This window comes from Chinchilla lanigera, unplaced genomic scaffold (genome assembly GCF_000276665.1).
Source record: "Chinchilla lanigera isolate Chin_1 unplaced genomic scaffold, ChiLan1.0 scaffold00097, whole genome shotgun sequence".
Taxonomy (NCBI): domain Eukaryota; kingdom Metazoa; phylum Chordata; class Mammalia; order Rodentia; family Chinchillidae; genus Chinchilla; species Chinchilla lanigera.
This window is the reverse complement of record NW_004955498.1, coordinates 570,638-596,121: the sequence shown is the minus strand read 5'-3', so window position 1 is coordinate 596,121 and position 25,484 is coordinate 570,638. Positions and strand designations below refer to the sequence as shown.

The following is a 25,484-nucleotide window of genomic DNA, read 5'->3' as shown; positions in this document are numbered from 1 at the left end:
ATTTATCAAAAGAACTTCTTACTTGAACAAAGTTCTTCTGTCCCTCTCAACGTAAGCCCATTTAAATTCTGTATGATACTGAATAATGATGATAAACTAATTACCAGGATTCCTTGTTACCACCTTCTGTTGACACTGAAGTCTCCCAATTTTCAATCTACTCCTGTAGTCAAGTGTATGGTATACAGACAGTGGGAGGAAACCTTTAAGCATTCAGTTTTGAAGCTTAGTCTTTAATCATTTAGCAAGTGAAATTTTCAAAGGCTTTCACTACCATGGAATTCCTTAGCATATAAAAAATGATTTCCTTAGATTTTTTGTGGAAAGTTCTGAGAAAAAGAAAATGAAAGAAAACTTAAAATAGCCCTGGAAAAGATGCTCCACATTTAAATCCTGGCAACGAGTAAGCCTTCTGAGTAATCAAAGTAGCACCTGGTAATGGCTATTTCAGAATAACTGATTATCAGAGGCATGGGAGGCTCACAAGGGAAAGACACCATTTATGGCCCTGTAACAGAAACTGGCTCAATACAGGTAACACCAATATACTGACCCAAACAACTAGGAGCTCTAAGATCATGATCAGATAGCAGAAGTGCCTCTGAGTGAGCTAAGCTGGGTTTAGCCAGCTACTGCCAATAGGCTGTCCCTGCATAATGCTGAAAATTCCTGTGAAACAAGGAAAACGCAACCAAGTTACTTTCTCCCTGCCCACCAATTGACTATGCTCACCTAGGGAAAAATGAACGACAGAGAACCAGAAAAGCACTAGTGAAAAAAATGGAAAAGCAAAAAACACTGCAAGTCATCAATGTGAATGAGACTGTCCTGAATTATTTTGGATTCTAATGGAGGATAGAATTGACACTGCCACCTTCCAGTTGTACCGGTATTAAAGCTACCGACTGTGTTACACTGCAGTTTCTTGAAGTGCCACAACAGCCAATTCCCAGACATTCTAAATTTTATTAGTAAGAAGTTGACATCAAAAGTTTTTTCTTTCTAAAACTATATACACACTTAATATATTCCAAGTGATAGTGGGCAGACAGGAATATATACTTGATATGGTTTCATTAGCAGCCTATACAGTTAATGTATGAAAACTCTGTAACAGAGGATATGGAGCAACATTTTCAAGTATTTTCATTTTTGTGTGTTAAAGGCATGAAAAAGATCATTTGCAACCACACATTTGCTCTGTGAGGTAACTCCCTTCCCCTCCCACATATAAATCTTGCCATATAGATATTTAAAACCAGGAGCAAACATCTGTCAGACTAATTTTTTGTGTTTTCATAAGTGCAACTTTTTAATAAAAATTTACATCTAGATAAACAATCCAGATTTTTGAAACTTTAATAAGATTTTAAAAACATGACTTTGAACTGAAAAACATACACGTTTAGCACACAAATATATGAATCAACTCCAACTCCATTTGAAAACATGTGAATCAAATTACAGTTTTAGAAGTTAGTAATTCACATTTAAGCAAGTTAGCGCCTTGCTGAATTCAGCCTTTGTATAAAAGAGACTTAGTGCATATTGTAACGGTACATTATGGTTTTGTACCATTTTGTTGATTTTTCACCTTATTAAACAAGATTAGATCTTGAAAGTTGGTAGATAACGGCTAACTTCCTATAACATGTGAAATTTCCAAAGGTAACAGTTACATTTTGTAACAGAACACTTTCTATAGATTTCTTTTCCTACCTTAAAATTTTAAAAGCAATCATTTGTAAGGATTGCGTCAACATCAATTTAGCAGAGGAAGATCAAACTTTATTGAAACTGCTTGCATACAAAATATATTGCACTATAACCAAACAAATGTCAACATAAAATCCAATCTGTTGTCGCTAATATGTACAGAATATTGCCCAAGAGCAGTTACATTACAAGGTCATTCTACCTTGGTTAATTATCTACAGTATTTTAAACCAAACAGCTTACAGATGATGTGTGCAAGGTACCAATTTCTTTTTGCAAATACTATACATTCCCAGAATAAATAACTAGAAATTAACATTAATGTTTGGCAATACTTTTTAAAAGACTTTTTAATATTTGTGAAATCATGTGCAGTTTGTTGCCATTTTTATATGCTTATTTGTATGCAAGGAAAAGTAACTGTAAAATGAAAATTCAAAGAAACAAACTCACAAAATATATCAGAGGCAGAACTTCAGTTTGTACGGCTCTGTACAGATTCAGTGGTACCCCTACTTGGAGTTATTTTTTAAGAAAAATATAACATCTTAGGGTGAAGGTCCTTCACATATTTTTCCTCATTAAATTTCATTCATAAAAAAGTCTCAAGAAAAAAAAACAAACCAAAGCCCAACACATAAAAAAATAAAAAAGAAAAGAAGTATTGTTTGTTAACCAGCCCGAGTCTGCTTTTCCATTCTGCTTATACATCAGACCTCCATATTTCAAAGTTTACAAAACATTGAACCTGCTTCCAATATTTCTTTGACAAAGAAAGTACCTGTAATTCACAGGACTATTATGTGTACATGAAAATGACCTTCTTCTCTCCCCAAACTAAAATTGAACTTAAAACATGAAAAACCTCACAAAACTTGGGGAGGACAAAATTAAAAAGGCTCTACATTAAAACTGGTCATCAGGCCAAAGAGCAGGCATATCCTACTAACTTTCAACCAGGAAGATATGCTCCTAGTTGTAAACATTTCAGCCTCTCTCAAATGAAAAGATAGTTATTTCTTCTCCTGTCTATAAAAAAAATTACACATCCCTTTCAGTAACACTATTTGTCAAACTTCAGTGCAACAAAACAAAAACAAAAACAAGTTCTATTCTTTACACTGTCTAACCTGATGTTTATGTAAGGAAAAAATATGGAAAGCATGCATTCTTCTATAAAGTACTAACGTTTGACAGGGTTTGCTACATCTTTAACATTTAGTGTTTCCAACTCATCTTCCCTGAACTCTGCATCCAAATATAATATTCCTACCTGCCAAGATATAAAAAAGGCACAGATCATACAACTTTTTTTTTTTTTTGCTAATGAAAATGACAAATGTCACATCACACACATTTCAGGGTCCACTAAAATACTGGAAAAGTGGACCACAACATAAACCGACACAGGACATGAAATGGCATAGTATTTCATGGAGACTTCTATATGAGACTGAAAAACAGAAGTCTAGTACGATTACCACAAATGCTATTTATTCAGAAAGCCTGAAATGTACTGGTGAGTTATCACCAAATATGGAAAATGGTCCAAATTAACAAAGAATTATCACTGCTCAGTACTTTTTTTAAAAAAAGAAAAGTAAAATCCTGCCCTGAAGTGCTAACTATATTCAAAAGCAATTATTTCAAATTTTAAGGTCTTTTTGTGCAAATCTGAAAAATTGGTGCTTATTGGCCAATACCAAAAAAAAAGTATTCTTAGCAGAATTTGAATTTGAGTTTCATTTCATGCCCTGTGCCACCTTGCCTACTATTTGTCTTTGGCCTAACAAAGTTTTCTAATATGGAATAAGAATTACGGAAATGGTATAGGAAATATAACTTCGGAATTCTGCAGTTTAGGGTACTCCATTCACGAGTGGTTGCTGACCATCCACGCTGTCTGGCTTCTCCTTCTTCTGGTTACGATCTTTACCCGTGCGCAGCCGGTTACCTTCACTGGAGGTATTCTGTAATGTTTTAGTGTGGACACTCCTTTCATTATTGCAGTCAACAACTCTGATCTAAAACAAGTTATAGCTGTTATACATATAGACCATATCCCATTATAATCTGTAAGTGGCCTGACAAGAAATGTAAGCCTGAAGTGTAAATACCAAGGCTGAAGTGTAAATTCCACAAGTTAAAAGGGGAAATGGAGAGGAGAATAGAAGAACTGCAAGAAATTAAGGTAAGGTCTTAATTTGGTTTATGACTTCAAAATACTTCTTCTTCAACTGGAACATACTGGTCATCTCACTGCATCCCAAGTTAGAGAAAAACTCACAATCCTACCGTGTCTTCTTCTATGCAGAATAAAACAGTGAGAAACAAACAGTTAAGTTACTATTACTAATTACCAGAAGATATACATGCTGTATTTAAAGTATACCACATAGCATATACATATATAGCATAGTATATCTCATGATAGCACTAGAGTTAGAAAAGAGTGGGTTACTCTTCAACGACTGTGAAACCCAAGAGGAGAGACACAAAGCATTTTCCCATTCTAGCTTTACCAAGATAAGAACTCAACTAGCTCACATATTCGTTAGCCTTTAGTTTACACCTTTATGTCTGTTATAGGAATGTTGCTCAGTACTTTAAATGAGCTCTCACATTTTTATAGTAGAAAAACATAATTTCTGCTTTCTAGGAACTTGTATTTGAGTAAGGCAATGCACATGACCCTACAACTTAACTCTTAACAGAATGGTGGAGGGAAATTTTTTTAAAAATGCAGGATGAATAGAATCCTAAAACAGTAGAAAGATTAGTGCAATTTGAAAAATACTCTAAGAGGTATAAAATATTTTAAGTGGAAATGCCAAATACTTCTAAGAGAATTCTAGATGCTGTACAGAAGGAAGACATTGACCTCCAAAACCTGCAAGCACTGATGTGCTTCAAGTACAAAGGCTAAAAGCATCTCAAAATGGTTATACTTTAAAAGAATGTTGCTGGGTGTGGTGGTGCAGGACTGTAATCCCAGTACTGAAGAGGCTGAGGGAGAAGGATCACTGTGAGTTTGAGGCCAGCCTGGGCTACAAAATGAGTTCAAGGCCAGCCTCAACTGCATAGTGAAACGCTGTCTCAAAAAAAAAAAAAAAAAAAAGAATGTTAAAGTGCTAGGTTCAAGTATGTGCCTTAAATGTTTAATTGTTAAGGGTTCAGTGCTTTAGCTCTACTTTCATATACAGAAAATATAATCTATTTTACTAGAAATATACATCCTTTTAGCCAGTGTGGTCATACTGCCAAGTTCACAAAGCATGTCACTTTCAGTAAGCAATTATAGAACTGGTACAGAAATATCTTATACCATTGTAAATGACATGCATGAATGCTATTTTACCACTCTTTTTAAAAATCTAGGTCCAAGGTTTTTCTATTTTGGTCCCACAGAAACTTTCAATAGTTAACAGTCAATCAGTGCTGCTATGAACTCTAAGGGATATTCTATCATTACTCTACCATGAAATTTTTGTCCTAAGAACTCCCTCTCAGTAATCACGGGTATTGGGTTCAAACCAATCCATATTGAGAAAGAAACTCTAAGTATTGTAGGTTACAGATGAAGCAGAATAGAACATGGGTCCTGTGACTCGGACACTACCTTTTGAAAACCACTCCAACATATGCTAAGTGACTAGTGGGCAAAGGACTGAAACTTCAGTTTATTCGTCTACAACACAGAATAAAAAAACTACTTACCTCTCTGGGTTGCTGAAAGATTAGGTTAAATAAGAACATATGAAACACTTAGCAAAGATGTCTGGATGTCCCCAGGGCACAATTTTAGAATTATTTCACAACAGGTTTAGCACCAGCAATGACTGCTTGAGAAGGGAGCCTCAGAACAGACCCTATCTGTAAATAAACAGCTGACTGACCTGATGGGAAGACTAACTGAACATCCTATGTCTTGTCTACAACAACCATTAGTTGTGAAAGAGACATCTTTTCTTTCCTTTTCACTCACAGAGACCACCTAACCCCTGCAATTCAGGGCCGAAGGTACCTACAGGATATGTGCTCAGTATATTTCAGAAAGAAGTTCCTCTTCTTGGGGCATCAGGATCCACCAACGTGGTATTATAATCATAATGTTGGTGCAAAAGTTGTCACATAGACTACACTCTCTACAGAAATCCTTTTACTTGTATACATGTCACACAGGACTAAGACTGCCCACAACTGTAATGCTGAAGAGAAAATATTTCACATACACTAAAATGGACAATCCTTGAACATGGTTAAAAATAAACATAGTCAAACAATTTCAACAGCCAGAGGCACGTAAGTTTTACCTGAAGAGATCCATCAGCTGTTCTTCCTTTAGCCTCTCTTGGATTACGTGGACGATTATCTGTTCGGGAGTGATCGTCATTTCCTATGGGAATGTTTTTAACAGGTTCAACTGTTACGATTCTAAAATGTTTATTGGAAATGCTATCTTCCCACATCCTCTTTTTAGAGCAACTACAGAAACGAAAATGTAATTAATAGCAGTGGTGGCGAACCTATGGCATCCATGCTGTAGCAGGATGTTTGTATCACTGAAAGCTCTAAAAGGTTCGCCATCAATGGCTTAGTGATTCCTGCTACATAAGGGTTAATAATCTATTAACCAAGAAACAGAAAATATCCTGAAAGCACTGTACTTTGGCATCAACAAATCCATCTGAGTTAACAAGCAGATGCTGATTAGAATCCCCAAAGATGTTGGACCAGTTATCAAAATATCTGTTCTATACAAACTGTAAAAGATAACGCTGTTACCATACAAAAGATACATACTTTCCTATGATGATGAACATGAAACAGGAGAGATGGGACCTTAATACTTCACTGCATCACCAAGATTTTTCATGGAACTTCAGACAGTTAGTATAATTCACCTTTACTTCTCAATAATGAAAGCCTCTGTACCTTTGAAGCCTCCTCCTCGTCCTCTTCCTCCCTGTCCTCTTCCTCCCCCTCCACGCCGCCGCCCGTCTCCTCTGCGCAGGAAGCTCTCCCTCTCTTCCTCTGTTGGAGCTAATGACCAATCACTGAGTTCGTCTCTGTGGTCAGATTCTGTTTCAGAAGCATTTGATGCTTCAGAATTAGTTCCTATCGAGAGTTAAAAGTTATATACCATTGTCTGACTTTAAAAAAGAGTAATAGAAGCTTCCAGAGACGTTTCAGGGGCAATCCAACACTTCCCAATTTTAGAAGCCCATAAGAGTATTATCACCTTCCACTTAATAAAAACAAATTTATATTCAAAATAAATGGCCAATATTTGAGGTAATTTTGGTTATAAACAGTTTGGGTTGTTTTTTTTAAAAAAAGGTATTTTAGTTCAAACTTCAATGTACCTTATATTTAAACAGCTGTGCTCCTTTAAACATCTATGTTCTCTGGAGGAAAAGTTATCTGTTAAAAAGTCAACTGTTAAATACAACAGCCTGTTAAACTTCTATAAAGAGCTTTTAACAAGATTTGGCCAAGGGACAGAGGAGAATATATACATTTGGTCACCCTGGAAAAGGTGGTAATGAAGGCTACTGTGGCATCTGTCTTCAGGAAGTGTGTCTTGTGGAATTGGATTATTTCCAAAGAATGGAATATGTTTTGCCTGATATTTGGTTCACAATCTTCCTTCCTACTTCCACTGAAATAACTGATCATTAATAAAAGATTATAAAAGACTATAAAAATGACAGTTACGCCTCAGGCAGTGAATGATGTAGGGAATGAGAGTGGGAGAGAAGAGCTGCACGGTGAGGTCAATTCACTGGCAAAAACAACAGATTGTTGGGAGAGGAGTTAGGGGTTAGGTTCAAGGTTGGCCTTAGGAATAGTTGTCTCTCTCCAACTCCAGAATATCAACTTCTCTCTCTCTCTCTCTCTCTCTCTCTCTCCCTCCCTCTTCCTCTGTTGGAGCTTCATTCCTGTGGATCCTGAAGGCTTTTTCTTCTTAAAGAGTTCCTTTTTGAAATGTATTTGTGAGATGGGTTATACCTTACACCATCACATTAGCAAGTTACATAGTAGATACACAGTTGAGCAAGAAAGACAGTAGGCAGTGGTAGGTGGGGATCAGGTTCACTGAAAAGTACTGAGAAGAAAAGAAGCACGGACAGAAGAGCTGGGAAGGCAAAGAGCCTCTTCGCCTACTTCTTGACTGTGCCTAGGGCTGACTCTGGCCATGCCACTCAAAATCACCTCATGAGCCACAGGATGCAGACCCCTGATTTACACAGTCCATCCAGCAAGTATGACCAGCACAAGCCTGACAAAAAATGAGCCACAGTACACAAATGAAAAAGTTTGGGCTATACAGTAATAAAATCAGGAGAGGTCTTAAGTCATCAACACACAAGGGCTTAAGCAGATTAACCCCCAATCAACATGGACAGAACTCACAACTGCCCTGTGAACTAGGTGTGTCATTATCAGGTTTTTATTTTTACTATATGTCTCTTGAAACACAATTTGACCCACTGAATTGGAAACCATGTAGTGAGAGATTGTTGTTATGGGGTTCTGATGAATATTAGAGATTAGCAGCTATTAAGTCTAGGAACAGATAAAGTTACTGAGTAAAATGCTTAGTTTGTACCTGAAGTATATCCAGGACCGCGTCTGCCGTGCCCCCTATTTCTGTATGGTCTACTACCTCGACCCATTCCTTGACCATCCTCAGTCACATAGCCTTTTTCCTTATCTGTACGATTTGGTGGTGGTCTAGAACTAGCTCCAATCTGTCGCAACTGCTCATCAATTTGTAATCTCTCCAAACGCAACTGGTCTACTTCCTATTTAAAATATACAAGATAACAGTAAAAATAATTTGACATTTTACTTAATAATACCTTTCTCCTTTTCATCAGATAAAAACTGGAAATATTTCAATTTCAGTTCTAAATTTACAGTAAACACTGCTACACAGAATTATCAGGAAACTGAATGGTCTCCTTAAAAAGAAAATTACTACAGATAACAGGTTATTGATGTCCAGAATTACAGAACAAAACTACTCAGCATTAAAATTATACTGAATAAAATTTGAGGTTGTTTGATTTGGCACTATTAGCATCCAATTATTCTATGGCTAAGGCACAGATACACTGGCTTTGAGATTTCTTGATGATAGGGTGTTGAATAAAACAATACTAAAATGTATGCATACAGATAAAAGACATTTAAGGCTTAACCAGCTAACTTAAAAACTCACACATTATAAATGAACTTAATTAAAATAGATTTGCCAGTTAAAATCTAAGTTTACAAAGCACAGAGTATGGGCCATTTTTCATTTTAAATCTTTGGATGTGATTACAGAATTAAGGAACAATTAGATTCCATGAACAGAAAATGCTGATATTCCTTATATAAAGGGCGATAAACTCTCTAGTAGTTGACCAAAACAACTAGGTCGCATATCATACCTCAGTGATCTCTTAAAGACTACAACTCTGCTAAAACAAGTATGTCAAAGAGCATAAATTCAGTTGATTAACATATATACCCAGGACCTATTGACAGACCCTTTTACACAGTGCTTCCAATAAGACGGGTTCTGTCGAAGTCAGATGAACTCCCATTTCTGACCTTTGTCCTTCCAATATACTCATAACTGTACCATTTCCTGGCTACAGGGTGCCTCAGTCAAGCAGAGGTCATCACAGAGACTGTAACAACAGTCATCAGAGAAGCTCCTGAAATTCTAAGTTCCTAAAACCTTGGTTGTGATATCTGGAAAAGAAAGGTCAGGTAAAGATCTGAGGTGAGTTTTATTTGTGCTCTGAGCCACAATCTGTTTTACTTTGGACAGGAGCGAAGGAGAGATTGGAGCTGAGAGGCTTCCTCCAACAGTATAATAATAGCTCATGGAATGGATATATAGATACTGCAAAACAGAGTAGCAGTCTAGGTTTATCCCATGGGGCAAAGCGGTCACCATTTGGTGAGAAATGCCAGGCCCAACCCAGGGAAGATCTGGTGATGCAAAGGATGGCAACGGTACAGCTGTTGATAACTAAACAAGATATTCAATTGTGAAGAATAATAAATCTAAAGGTCTAAGAAAGAACATTAATCAAAAGAACAAGGGATTTACTACAATGCAACCCTAACTGCTCAGGTCTTCCTAATTACTTAAGCTAAGAATATGAGGAAAAATACAACAGATTACACGTAAAACAGACTGCAAAACAAAAACAAATAAGCAAATCAAATAGGTATCCTACCCATGCAAACCTTGCTGGATGAAACCTTCCCATTTTTAATTATTAACTGACTGCCATTAAGAGTGAACGAAATGTCCAGCTATTGCACTTCTTTGTTCTTTCACTCTTATTTACATACAAGTAGAATAATTTACCTTTTATTTAAGTTAGCAAAAATCTTATCAGTATAGTGCCATAAGTAAAATACAAAGTTCGGTTACTTTTTAATGACTATTTAAGATGTTGCATTATAATTTTGATACATACAGCTACAAAGGAAGTATAAAAATGATCTGGGTAAGATTTTAATAAATTATAGGACACTTGTCTAAAAGGAATTTCAAAAAGCATGTAGTCTAGGGAAGTGACATGTGACATGTTTAAAGTCACACAGCCAGTTCATGGCTGAAGAGACTAGAAGGAAATTGCTATATTGCCAGTCCAGTGCTCTTTCTACTACGCCTTGTAGCCTCCTGGTTCTTATCTCCCAGCTTGTAATCTAGAGGAGGCAAAATTAACTAAAACAATATTTAAAATAAGCATTTACAAGAAGACACAAATAGTATATACATTCTGAGTTAAGTGTAGAGAGAAAAATACAAAGGGCAAACATTTAAACAGAGGACTTCATGAAATGCTGGGATTTCCTTAATAATTGACATAAAAGGGACAACATAAGCAAGTGTTAAAGACATAAAATTTAGCCTAGGGAAAAAACCTGCAAAAGTTAGAAAGGATCAGCTGGATTAAAAGGCTATGTATAGGATTACCTAAATTGAGTAAGGGTTTAAGAGAAGAATAAGCAAAAATGTAGGAACTTATTGAGCACTGGGAAATCAGTCCTTAAATTTATAATGAAAAACTAAATTGTGCTTTTAGAAGAAATGTAAGCTATATAATGTATTTTCTCTATTATCCTTTGTAAAGACATACATCATAATGCACAAGCTAGAATGAATCCTAACTAAAGTTTTACTGTGGACTTTTGTATTTTAGTGTAACATGATTGGAAGTTAAATTCTTCCTGTTCTCACCTTTAAGTAGTTCAGGTGATAGTCCAATAGAACAGTGGCATTAGCGATGCTGTCCTTTGTTCCCACAAATACAAATGGTACCATACCCTGAAAAAGAAATTGGAACAGATGAGCCTATAAAATTTGTGATGGTTAATCTGAGAAATGCAAATAATAACTAAATGCCTAGCATAGGGTCTGCTGAACAATAAATACACCAATGTTTGTTGGAAATATAAATCAATACATAAAAACAAAAGTAGTTGGTGTATTTTACACAGCTACTGTAAGTAAGATCAATATAGCAACTCCATAAATGCATTAGATTATGTTTTAATGACTACTAAATGACAAAGATACAATTCAAAATCATACAAGCTTTAACAGATGCATGAACAAAATGAATACTTTACAATGCTCTACTTCATTTACTGCAAGCCTAGATCAAATTCTTCAAAAAGGAATTCAAAATTACCAGGAGGGGAAAAGTAAAAAACTAAATCAATTTTGTTAGCCAAATCAACAGAGTACAAACAGCATATGAACAAAAAAAGAACTAGGATAAATACAAACACACTCAGTAATTATCTGTGAGACAAAAAAGTGTAGGTACATCCATGCGAATAAAACTTAACAAGACCATATACATTTTGGTAACATATTCTGAACATTTTAAAAGGTTGAGTCATAAGGAAAGTTTGATGATCTCTTTATGGACACTACTTGAATGTAAGGATAGATTCTTTTCAAAGGGTATAATCTAACCTTTGAAATTATAGCTTATCAATAATAAATGAGGAAAAAAAACCTTTATCACAAGCAATAGGGAAGCCTAGCTACTGGGTGTACCAAAGAACAGAAAGTTGTAATAACTAAAATTGAGAATAGTTCAATATTTTACTACTGAAGAAATATGTATGGTTCCATGCCAGGCATGGTGGCACATTCCTGTAATCGCAGCACTTGGGAGGCTGAGACAAGAGGATCACCGTGAGTTTGAGGCCAGCCTGGGCTATATAAGTAAGTTCTACACCAGCCTGCACTACACAGTGAAACCCTGCCTCACAAAAACAGAGAGAGAGGGAGAGAGAGAGAAGGAAATATATATATGGTTCCTGATGTTCACAAGTGACTAACAAAAAGTTCTACAGTAGGTCTGACGTGCACATATATTATCATTGTTAGGTGAAGTTGAAAGATCTGAGAAGCCAAGCAACTATACCTTGAGCAAAGTATCACTCTTTCAAACAGAGCATTCATTAGCAAAATGTGGCTGCCACTGGGCTGCTTTTGCTCTTTGCTTCGGTATACAGCACCATAACAGTATGTACAGGCTGGCTCAAGTTTCCCTTTTTCCCCGTCCATGGACATGGGTGTTGACAGGGAACAAAACTGAACAACTGAAAAATACTGCTTGCAGACTGACCTTCATCCAGTAGGCAAGGCACTGCCTCCTGGTAGTCATGACCACTTGAAGAAGCAGGTACCACTGCATACTCATGTGCTTCATATATGTATTTTTTTGTATCAAGTAATATATAAAGTCTGGAAACAACCAGGCCTATAAATCAGATCTGTTTTCTCAAAAGCATCATTGTTGGCCATTGTGTTTCTTTCCCAACTAACTTGGTTACAAAGCTGTTAACCTTATTATTTCCTAAAATACTATGGGATGCAAGGTTCTACTCCTTCCAAATAATCACCAAAATAAACTTTAAAAGCCTGTGTTACTGGTTTATTTAGACTGACTTTGGAGAAAAATCAAAGATGCCCAGCAGAAAGGAATAATATCCAATCTACTTGCAGTTACAGTTCTCTGTTTAAATTAGCAGTTTTGCTTTTAATCTCTTCTGTGTCATAACACCTTTTCCATACAGTTTTCACAGGGCCAAGTAGCGGACCCTGTCCTCAAGGAGTTTGTAACTGGTTGAGGAGATCAACAATTGAATATCTAAAAGTGCTACGCTCAGGGTGAGCATGCTGGATCATAAAGGGAAGGCTCCTGACTCAATGAGGGACCTGTAGCAAGTAAGCAAGCAAAGCTTCACAAGGAGTAGGTCAAAGTGAGATGGCAAATGGAGGTGAAAGAGTGCTCCAGGCAGAGTAATCCCACATCAAGGTTTCTAGTGCATACATCTAGAAGCAACAGAAAGTATGATAATATTCAAAGAACTCCAAGTACTTCAGTACAGCTCTAACTTTTCTAGAGTGCAAGGGGAAGACTGGTGAGAAAAGACACTGGACAAGTAACCAGGAGAGGTAAGCGGCATGATGGTGCTTGAGCTTTACCCCCAGGGCAACAGATCCACATACCCCCAAACACTCCTCCACCAGCCCCCAACCATGATGACTTGTAGTCTTTCTTAACAAGGGGGATAAACATTAAAATAACTTAAAATGTATTTTTCAAGGAATGTTCTCCTACCTGCCAAGCCTTGAGTTCAGGTTTCTGGGATTCCCCTGCTACAATTGATGAAACCACTAACACCTAAAGCAGTATAAGGAATGCAAGTGATGTCATTAACTATAACGAATGATACACAGAAGCCTGAACGCAGGACTTTCACTGCAGGACTTCTAAACCCATTTCTAAACAGTAAGGTTAGTTAAGATACTGAAAACCAGTTCCTAGTAACTAATGCCTCTAACAGAAGGTACATTTTGAGCTACAACACCTGTAAAACTTAAGGCGATACAGCATGGAAAAAAAGAAAGTCCACCCTCCAAAGAAAAATACAACCCCGGTATGTTTTCAGTGTAAGATCTGTCACTGTGAATAAACTGAAAAGTATGTATTACTTTAGTTTCTAACGTCTCATAAGCTGGCAATCAGATGTGAAAAAACAAAACATAGGTAGCCCGTAAGTCTAACCAGGGAAAACACCTGACACACCAAACATGACGCCTGAGTTGAAGAAATTACTTTTAGCGTAATTTAAAGTGACAAACAATTCTTACCCTCTGGACTTTTGTACTGTTAGGTTGAGAAAAATGGGCACTGTTTTCCTTTATATCTAAATGTTTTTTTTCTTCAGAGGTGTTAGGTCCAACCCTTGAATTGTTAGAAGGTAGGGAATTTGGTGGCATAATCTCCTTGGGAAAAAACACAAAAGACAAAAGAAACAATTTTTTAATATTTTAACTGCACTAATGTATCAATGATTATTTTTATTATAGTTTTGGTTTATAAAATCACAGAATGTAAAACTTTTCAGTAAAAAAAACTGAAGGATTTAATTTCAGCTTGAAGAACCTTTCACATAAGAAGGCAAGATAGTGGGGCTGGGGATTTAGCTCAGCGGCAAAAGCGCCTGCCTGGCAAGCGCAAGGTCGTGAGTTCGGTTCCCGGTACCGGAGAAAAACCAAAAAAAAAAAAAAAAGAAGGCAAGATAGTATGTGACAACTGTGACACTTTGGAGAGGACAATATCTTTAGTAAGAGTACTACTGCACAAAAACTCCACAGAAACACTTCAAAAGTTGCTAAACAAAACAAAACAAAAAGTTGCTAAACAAAAGCATGAATTTAGGAAGATAAAGGTCAGTTATAAAATTCAAAGATGAGAATGTTGGGAGGAATGATGTTTTGCCCAGAAAAAAATTTAAAGCACAGAGAATTCACACACATAGCACATAATCCCCAAACTACAAAAGCGAAAGATTGAAAGCAGTAACACCTGTGTACCAATTTTGTCTCCGTTAGCAATACTTCAAAAATGCTTTATGAAAAAAGAATTTTCATAAATATTATTTCATTAACTCCTGGCAAAATCCATTTTAAAGATCAAAACTTAAGACTTAAATGGGTTAAAGTGACTAAACTGAATTCACAGCATTAGAGAACAGAGATCATTAGCTACAATTATACCATCAGTTATACTACGTATGCCTGATAATTAGAATCTTGCTTTCTTCATATTATGTATAATATAGACGCCTCTAAATGAATGCCAGATGAAAAACAAAACGTTTACTTTTAGTAGACAAACTAAAACACACACTGAAACATACCTCTTCTTGCGGGACATTTTTCTCATTTTCGGCCTCAATCCTCACCCTCACAACTCCTGACTTGTCTACAATCTCCTGAATCAGTTTTCCATTTTTTCCTATTACCTTGCCTAAGAAATGAATAATTCATGTTTAGTTTTAAAACCACATACTGCAAACTCTGTAAGCACATTCCACTGTAAACTTTCACATTCCATATATATATGTACTGCATTATAAGAATCAAAACAGACTCTTCAAGAAGGCAGAGTTTGATTAGTTTTCTCTTTCATCACATCATTATTTAAACTCCTTTGGTCAGGTAAGTACAAATGACTGACACTTCTGAACAGCCTGGCTAACTGTATTTTTAAAGCAGTTTAAAGACAGCCTCTTACTTTGTATAAGAGGGCACACTTTAAACTTGCTGCGGTTGTGGTGCCCTAGAATGAGGTAAAGTTCTACAAAAGGAAGACAAGAATAGATAATGTTCTCATTTGATAATTTGTATTCTTACCTGTATTTGATTTAAATCTGCTCTTAATCTACAGTAAATATTTTTAGAATTCTGTATGGCACATTTGTAAAGGATACTCTAAACGTTTCTGTACTAAAAAGAATCCAAAGTCTCTGGGCCAATTTATTAAGAGAATTATTATTCTGGTGCATTTGTCACAAATGACAGTTAGCATGTATTTCTCAATAGTTGGAGAAATTAGTCACAGAGTAAAAGCTTAAGAAGTCCCACTTCACATAAGTCAAAACCACAAAAGCTGAATCACTTAACAGTTTACCCCGAGTGTCACTTGGGCCACTTGTTTGTTTACGTATTGCCTATCCTGAGCATTGCTTGGGTAGGCGTCATTTCAACCAGTTGATTCTTGTGCAAAATAAGTTTGATAAAATTGTCATTTTTATAGTTCCTGTTATATTATCTTATAAAACTTAACAAAAAAGATATGTAATTTTTGATCATTCTGTATCTAAATAACTGGACTGGTAAGTGGTTAAAACCAGCTTAAGTGCTCTTGAATAATATGTTAAAACTCCAAAGTAGTACTAACAAACAGGCACCTGATTTTTCCCTCATTTAATAAAATCCAATCATATACATACCTGGGGCACAACTGCTTTCACAGCCACCATCACACATAGTGTAAAGTAAGACATTACAAATCTAAGAACTACTAGTCTTACAGATCTACATGTGAGCTTTATCTGACTCCAAGGGTTTAGCCAAATACCCTCATAAGGCTACATCCACCATGTGCTTGCCCCACCATCTCATCTGAGGCAGAGCTGGGGGAAAATGGAAGCCAAAATTCACTGAGCCAATCCTAGATAGGAACCCAGGGCAAGACCTTATCGCAAAAGGACTTTGTGACTCTTATAATCAGAACCAGCACTCTTGTGACTCTTGCTTTTGCATGGCTGGCTCACTCATCTCCAGGGGTCAGCAAACAGATATGATGCTACTATATACTCCTAATCCAGGACCTTCTGTCAGTTATTTCTGTTCTCTTCTTGAAATGAAGGGTGCAGAGAAAGCAGCTACCTGGCATCTCCCTACAGTGTGTTTAAGCAGTAAAGTTTTATTTTCATGAGTTAATGTGGATTTTAATAAAGGTCTAAATGAGCTGGCAAAAAGCAAAATGAGATTCTGGCATGTTTCTATTAAGACAATGTCTTCACTAGCCAGGCATGGTGGCGCACGTCTGTAATCCCACAACTCTATAGAGGCTGAGGCAGGAGGATTGCTGCAAGTTCAAAGTCAGCCTGGGCTATCTTGTAGTGAGTTCAAGGCTAGCCTAAACTACACAGTAAGACCCCTCTCAAAAAAGAGAAAAAACAAAACAATCCTCCCCCAAAAGATGTCTTGACTATCCTAAACACTATGTTTTCCATAGCTGACTGAATAGTTAAACACATTGTCAAAGTAGGTGAGAAATAAGCAACTTATAAGAAAAGAAAAATAAATCAGTGTACATACTAGAGCTATGTGAAAAATAGAGATCATAAATGTTATTATGAAATTCCAACAAAACTCATAGAATATTGATTATGCCATCTCCCTTGAAGACATGCCTTGCCAAATTTTATGCAAAAACTTTCTGAAATCTCCAGCATTCCCAGTAGACCTCCAAAAATCGAATTCTCTCACTTTACTAACTTACAAACACAACAAAAATCAATCTTATTTACTTCAGAAGGTTCGCTGGTAAGTCACTTCTAGGTTGCTCTCACTTCCAAGTAAGATCACAGGCAGAATTCAAATACTATGTAATAACAATCCAATCCAATTCTATGTTATCCAGTCATTCCTAAATCCCACTAGAGAATTACTCTACTGAAACTGGTTTGTTTTACACAGCGTGAAGGGAAAAAGCACTAACACAAAGTCCTCTATTATGTCCAGAGCTGGGCTAAGAATGAAGAAAGGAGACTCAAGGAAGATAAATCAGTTGCCCAAGGTCCCAGCTACCAAACAATGGAGTAGGCCTGAAATCTACATCCAACACCCACGCCTAAGTACTTGTCCCTGTCATCTCTAAAATACTTTAATGAGAGATAAGTTCCCATGTATTTGATAATACAAAACACACTATTGGCTATATTTTCATAAATTCCTATATTTATAATAATACTTCTAAATACAGAATGCATGCACTTGCCTGACAAATTAGGAAGGAAACAAATATCGATCATTTATCCCCACTGTCCTGAAAATAATAATGTCACCCTGAGTTGTATATATATTTTCTACTCAACTGGTACTTGAGTTACCTCAATAATATTACACAGTCCTGATAACTAACTGTAGTATAAAACTGAGCTGTTAATTCTGTATTAGTTTACTAGTATTTGTACTTTATCTTCAAGTAGATTTTCTGTGGGAGAAAAATATCATTATTAGCAATGTTTAATGACAATGAAAGAGATGTTATCAATTTTTATAATCAGTCATGATCTCAAGTTTATAAGAGGTCCCAATCTTGTTTATAAATTAAAAATATAATTTGTTTTCCTGATAAAATTCTGTATGATTTTGATTACATCTACCAAACACAGTTATAGAATTTGGGAGGGCTGAAGAATTCCTAGATATCTGGGAACACTCATGATGATGGTGACGGCCATGAAACAACAGTAAAAAGGAGGACTTACCCCTGCCCCTGACCACAGAAAGCCCCAGAGGCATTCAGAGCTACTTCCAACTTTGAAACTTACTAGATTTAAGTACCTACAGCCCTATCTTTAATCCTGAGATAAAATACCAATCAACTCCAAATTATAAAGGCCCCAAATATTTATTTAGAGAAAAACTTACTCAATTTTAAAGATATAAAAAAAATACGATGAGGCGGATGTGTAAATTTGTCCTGAACATAGTAGGTTTGAACTAGTAATGCAATCTCTTTTGTATACCTTCTGAAAACGTAGTATTTGAGCATCATACTTACGTATTTTTTGGACACTGCAACAAGAGATTGTATTTCAAAGATTATGGCTCAATTAACTGCTACTCTTGAGGGGAAATGAGAATTCTACTGGTATAAAACACAGTTTACCTAAATTATGTTTTAGTTAGCATATTCCAGTGGTTATTTCGGACTCACCTACTAAGTTCCTTGGAACTTGTATGACATCTTCAGCAAATTCAAGAAAACTTCTCGCCTTTTTAACTGCATCCTGATCCTAATAAAAAGAAAAAAAGTTAAGACTAAAGATTAGCCATCTGAAATACTGACTTTTGTAGGGGATTATTATTTAGGAAAACATTTACCTCTCCATAGATATGAAATGTGCATGTATCTTCATCCAGATCAATAGCAGTCACCCCAGGTACTTTTCGAGCTTGCTGAATATTAGCACCATGAGTACCAATAGCTAGACCCATCAGATCTTCTCGTACGATAAACTGTTCGTGAAACCTGGAGGCAAGCTGCCTTGAACTCTGAAGAGAAACGCGTATCTGATGAATATGCTTTATCAACTACTAAGACAACTGTATTTAGGTCAGCCATGTAAATTATCTTGTCCTGTGTATCAGGGGCCTATAAATTAGTTTCAGTTGAAAACTAATTTTAGAAAAGATCTCCCAGAGCATAAATACTTTTTAGGTTATTGAAGGCCTATGCCATTTAATATATTTTTGTTAATGGGTAAGAGCTTGTTGACAAATTTCCAAGGTAACTTTTGAAAACCTATTTGCAAGGCTGCCTTAGTTAACCAATGATATCAACAATGTAATAAGAAGCAGATCAAATGTTCCCAAATAAAAATCAGCTCACTGGGTCTGACAGACTCAATATTAAGTTAAAAAAAAAAAAAAAGAAAAACACCAACTTTACAGAAAACCTTGTTCATTTCATTTTTATTAATTTTTCTGGAAACAGTGCCATTTTTATAACTTATCACTAGGTACTATGATCTAAACATCCCTTGTTGAAATGATGACATCAAGACACACTCCCCCCTACACCTATGGGGAGAAATCATACAACTTGCTGGCACAGTAATTTAAATGACTACTTAGAGAATGTCAAACATTTAAAACTTATCTTACATATGTGTCTGAAATCTACAATGAGCTTAGAGTCTGTAAGACCCTGCGACCTGGATCCACAAGTATGATGAGCTCTTCTAAATAATCCATGATGATAAAACTGATACCCCAGACTTGTGGATAATTACTGTCTTTAAATAGTATACCAAATTTAATGTTTAGTTCTAGCATGCCAATAATGAAAATCAAACATATTAGTGGCTCATGTTGAAAAATGGGAATTTCTTATAAGAATATGTGAATCTCTTTAATAGTAGTAGTAAAGAAAGAGGCATGCACAGTAGTTTCTCATTATTCAACCCACCTGAAAATTTCAATAAACGAATATACCTAGTACTGTATATACAATTCTACAAGTACTGTATCCTTTTATTAGATTAAAGAAATAAAATATACAAAAAATCCTGAGGACTTTCCAAGAAGTCATGGTTTTTGAGTCCTGGTTCATGAACCTGATTTTTTCTTTTCATCTATAATACAGTGAATAAATGGAAATCTAAAGATACGATAACAGCATTTAAGAAGAATTAGATGTTTAAAAAGAGGCATCTGAGTATATTTCCACTAGTACTCACAATGAAAGTAAGGAGACTGCGGCAGCCTCCTTACTTTCAGCCTCATAGAAGTTATGAAAGAATCACTAAAGAAACCACAAAATTGTGAACACAGGTATAGCAAGAAAGAATATGAGCAAAAAACAATCAAACAGACCTCAATGGCCATAAGCAAAACAAAGTAAATCTGTCCTCTCCTGCTAAGAGTGCAGCAATCATGTCAAGTTGAAAGGTGGCAAATTTCACAGGGTTCTACAAGAATACAACCTTGACTATCTCCTCTCTTAAAATGAAGTTTGAAATTCTTTTTTTCTTTACTCTTTCAACTGATGGTTTCCCCCTAATGAAATGAACAATGATCAGGACCTCTGGAATTTGACAGTAATCTACTTGACTTGACACATTAAACTGAAATCCATTTAGTTCCTATGGTAATGGATGGAAGTACTAGATAGTTATTGATGAAAATAAATGTATGATGATGGAAATTATTGGAAGATTAATAAAAGTAGATAAAATGCACCTTAAGAGACGAAATAGTAAGTTAGGGAAATAGCCTCTGGCAGGAATCTGAAGATAGGAGTTTTAAAGAGTGACAACTGTACTAGAATGAAGAAGTTCTATACCCTTTTAAATAGAGATAAACATACACAATGAAAAGAGTATGATTAGATATTTATATACTCTCTAGTACTTTAATGATAACATGTTATATGGAAGAAGCATTGCCTCATGTTACTAGCAGCTTAGACAAACTTGTGGTAAGAGTGAACTGAGTACAAGTTCCTTAAATACATGAAGTAATTACTTTTGAAATCTCAGGCATGAAAACTTTATTATGATTATGCTTTGTACAATTTAATTTTCAAAACTATAAGGAATTATTAAGAATTAGTAAATAAACTATAAGCTGCCCATATTCAAGCTTTGGAACTCTACAGTGATCCATTCTAGACAGCAGTACAAGATGTGCTAGGGAAAGCAACATACCTCAAGCTGCTTACTGGCCTCTTCATTTCTCAGAATCAGAGACAACTTAGTGCGCAGACTCCGAAAGTGCATGTCAATCAACATATGTGCTCGCTTGGAGGTGACTTCATTGATGGACTAAACAATTAAAGTTAAAGTTAAGTTAAGCATTATCATCAAGCCAAACATCCAAGATGAAATAAACCACAAATAGCTCAAAACACTCACCAAAATGACAAGCTGGTAATTTTCTGGATCGTAAGTTACAGAAAAGGCACCAACTGCCTTTTTGAAGTCCTTATGTGCTGATTCTTTGGCACACCTGGAGATTAAAAAAAAATCCATTGCTAAGATAAATGGTTACCAACTACTGGCATAAATATATGAGGATAAATGTATACTTAGAAGAATCATGGATTCACATTACATTTCATTTATCTTGAATAGTACATCCCTTTAAAACTATAGTTCCTTTGCTATACATCTTTGAAATAACCCAATCATCAAGCATTTGACATTATAAAGCAAGAGGAATAGAGCAGTTATGGTCTTAAAGGGTTAGATGGACTTACACTACCAAAGGAGACATATTTAGGGGAACCATTCTCCTCTGCAAGCTTCCTAATTTCAGTTGCATGTGGTGACGTCAGTAGTTTTCTTTTTTTTTCAATTTTTGTTTTTTATTAGTACATGTTTGCAGTACATGATGATTATATCCCTCAGGGGGAGTTGGTACATGCACCTAACACAGCTCAATTCTTTCTTCAGCCCCCATCACTTGGTCCCCTTCCCAACTGCAACAGACTTATCTCCCTATTACCTATGGTTTTTTTTGCTCTTTATATTCTGGATTTCTCATAAGAGAAATTATATGATATTTAAACTTGTGTATCTGGTTTCTTTCACTTAACATTAACATTATAGTCTCAAGGTATATCCATTTTCCTACAGATGACTCAAGTTCACCTTTCTTTATGATACAGCAGTGCTCCACTGTGTGTACAAATACCACATTTTCTTCATCCACTGATCTGCTGATAGACATATAAGCCTCACTCAGACTTTAGCTACTATGAATTGTGCTGCACGGGTATACATGGATTGTAATATGACGTATTTTCCTTTTCTTTTTTCTATTTTTGAGACAGGGTCTCACTGTGCAGTTCAGGCTGGCCTTGAACTCATTTTGTAGCCCAGGCTGGCCTCGAACTCACAGTGATGCTCCTACCTCAGTCTCCCGAGTGCTGGGATTATAGGTGTGCGCCACCATGCCTGGCAATATATTTTTCTTGAGTCAATGTTTGAAAACTTATGAGGACAGCCACAGCACATGTGATTTTGTTTTGCTGTTTCTTTCTTAAAGAAAAACAGCTGACCAATTTATAGAAAAGATGTATATGAATGAAAAGGCACAGTAATTTTCATACATACATGATCTCTAAAATCATAAAGGGGGATTTCCATGTACACTGAACTGCAATTTAACATTTATGGTGCATTATGTCCAGATCAGACCCACTCTAGCCCCTGTTGTAGTCTTTCAAAAGGAATCTCCTATTCTAAATCTTTATCATCATTCCAGATCAAGGATTTTAAGGTAGAGATGACCATCTCTAATGTCTTTAGCTCTTCTCAGTACCTATTTATCTGACAATATTTTAGCGAACAAGGAAAAAAACCCTACAGAAATACTTGTGGTCAAAAATTTGGACTTGTAATTTATGGTAGAATTATCACATCTGTTTCGTCAGTTTCAAAATCTTAAAACTCATCAAGAAAGATTATTTTATAAAACAAATGTAAATTATGAACACTGGCTGTGTACCGAAGTGAGTTTAAACAAGTACAAGGCAGGCTTGATTATATAACTAGGAAAAACTAAGTAAGTTTTTTTCCACATTACTTTTACATACAAAACCGAATGTACTATCTTGTCGTTTTTGTCTTGTTTGTTTTTTGAGACACCATCTTGCTTTATAGTGCAGACTGGCCTCGAACTCACAGCAATCCTCTTGCCTCAGTCTCCCCAGTGATGGGATTACAGGCGTGTACCATCACACCCAGCTGACTTGTACTATTTTCAAATTTATATTCTTTTACATTAATTGTATATCACCTGCATATTCTCAGCATCTTTCATTTACAACTTACATCTGTCGCAAGTCTTCTGGCACCTCCAGTTTGATCTTATGGAAAGTATCTTTCGTAGCAGGTTTGTTAGGATTAACCGATCGAAGACGCTCAATTGTGACAATTTCATTATATGTAGCATCACATGCTGCATATTCTATCACATAAAACTGAGAGAAATAAGTCATTCTTAGTCACAGTTTCTCTACTCTGAATTTTTAAACAATAAATTCCCTAGAGGAAAACAATGAACTTTGATCAACTGAAACATATGGAACATACTGCAAGTATTAGCAAAACTGTTTAATAAAATGATATAGGTATTATTAATTCAAAACAGAAATCCAAACTGAAATGTAGCACCTAGGTTAGAAAACGGTGATAGTGTAAGAAAAAAATTTAAGCGTTTTCCTACCTCACCCTTTATCATCCTCACTTTAGCTAACCACCAACAGCAAGGCTCTTTTTCATTTGCTCTGGAATAAACCTATACAAAAGTTACAACACAGAGTATTTCATGATTATTATATTTTAGAAATCTTTAATCATCAAATATTGAGGAAATTGCACTTGCAAATCACACATGATATGACTTCAACCAAATATCCGTGTACCCTGAGTTAGACAAAGATACATAATCAGAAACTATCTGTGATTTCTTGGGAGCTCCTTGTTAAAAGCCATTTTCCTGTTTTCAGTAATAATTAGTACCTGAACATGGATGCTTAAGGAAAGCTAACTATTCATACATACGAGCATACTTTTAGTACTTAGCTACAAAAATGTAACTAAAATGAACAATCTTGTCTCTCTCACCCTGGTTCACTGCCTGGTCACTACATGGTAAGACCACTGACCATTCAGCCCACCAGGGATACCGCCCTGGCCTTCATGCCTCCTGGAGACTAGATGGACAGATTCCTGGTTACTCTTTGGTCTCCTGACTCCTCTGCACTACAAAGGACAAATCCATGCTGGCAGTCTTCTGGATACCACCTTCCTGCTCTCTCACACTCTGTGGATCAGTTCTTCTAAAACAGTCTCTCGGGTGACCACTTCAAAGTTCACTTACGATGTGCAGCATGGAACCTTTTGTGAAGACACTAGCAAATCATGGTTAATAGGAAAAAAGACAATACAGTATGTATGGAGAAAGACAGAAATACTCAGAAGTAGAGAGGAGAAGGGGGAAAGACAAGAAGGGAGGAGAGGCCCAGGGTCTAAGGCTGATAAGCCAGTCAAGGCTCAAAAGTGGCTCCCTTTTGTACGCAAATTAATGGTTATACAATACCTTAACTAAATACATCTTAATCTATTGTTCCCTCCAATGCTTTCCCTTCACTCTGCTGAAGAGCCAGACAAATAACCTTAGCTAACTATTTTATAATATAGTGAAGTCATCTTAGCAATGTAATCGCATTGGCTCCCGTCTGTCATGTGTCTAAGCTGAAAATCAGAAAGTTCTCCTTTGCTCCTCCATCAAATGCTGTTGTGAGTGCTACTGATACAGACAATACAAAAGACCTGGTCCTTCCCTTCAGAGAACTTATCATCTCCTGAGGAAGTAGACAACTAAAGGCCTGGAAGACAGTGCTTCTGTTTGCTATTAGGATCACCTGTCAAACTGAGCCCAGCTGCTTACACCTAGTAGGTATTCAGTACACTTTTGGTAAAAAATACTTTATTTCTACTTCAACTTTTTTACACTGTACAAAGAAGGACCCAGGCCTTCACATTTAGAGACCTTCCCTGACTACTTGAAAACAATACTCCTGCCTCTATATTACCTTCCACTTTGCTTTTTTCTTTCCTTCATGTGAGTTTTACATGCCATTTTAGTGAACCTCACTAGAATGTGACCTTATAAAAGCAGGAGACTATCCTGTTTTGCTGCACACTTGGTACCTAGAGCTGAAAATAATTCAAGGACCTTGTACCATTTTGACTAATCTCTAAAATGTCTATTTAGTGCTTTCTTCAGACTAAAAACATACATAAAGTTGAAACTACCTCCAAGGTATTATATGTATTATGGAAAGAAAAAAAGCAGCAGTCCAAAATGGAGTGTGCAAAGGGGTAGAAAGGAGAAAGGAACGCTACACAACTGTAATACAAAGTAGACTGTAAGTGCCTGAACATAAATCCAATTTATAATAGAGAAACACAAACATAACGACTTCAATCATATACTAAATCTCCATAGAGCCTTTTGGTCAAAAGCTCAAATGTGTATGAGCAGATGGTTCACAGTACAACCTGTGAAAAAGGTTTCACCTATATGTATAAAGTAAAGATGGTAGGTTTAAAAAATTATATATGTATAT

The 25,484-nt window shown here is 36.1% G+C and overlaps 1 protein-coding gene across 1 annotated transcript in view; it reads right to left on the bottom strand.

The window, feature by feature from the left end:
* Positions 1 to 1,284: 1,284 nt before the first annotated feature.
* The window catches only part of Fmr1 (fragile X mental retardation 1), a gene marked incomplete at its 5' end in the record, with an annotated part of 28,097 nt that continues 3,897 nt past the window's right edge, over positions 1,285 to 25,484 (bottom strand). The window contains 14 exon segments of the mRNA XM_005406383.2: positions 1,285 to 3,686; positions 6,030 to 6,112; positions 6,652 to 6,834; positions 8,330 to 8,525; positions 10,973 to 11,059; positions 13,377 to 13,439; positions 13,910 to 14,044; positions 14,962 to 15,071; positions 18,558 to 18,636; positions 18,725 to 18,895; positions 21,052 to 21,168; positions 21,259 to 21,352; positions 23,182 to 23,330; positions 23,576 to 23,647. Of these exon segments, the coding sequence (XP_005406440.2) occupies positions 3,576 to 3,686; positions 6,030 to 6,112; positions 6,652 to 6,834; positions 8,330 to 8,525; positions 10,973 to 11,059; positions 13,377 to 13,439; positions 13,910 to 14,044; positions 14,962 to 15,071; positions 18,558 to 18,636; positions 18,725 to 18,895; positions 21,052 to 21,168; positions 21,259 to 21,352; positions 23,182 to 23,330; positions 23,576 to 23,647 (1,650 nt within the window).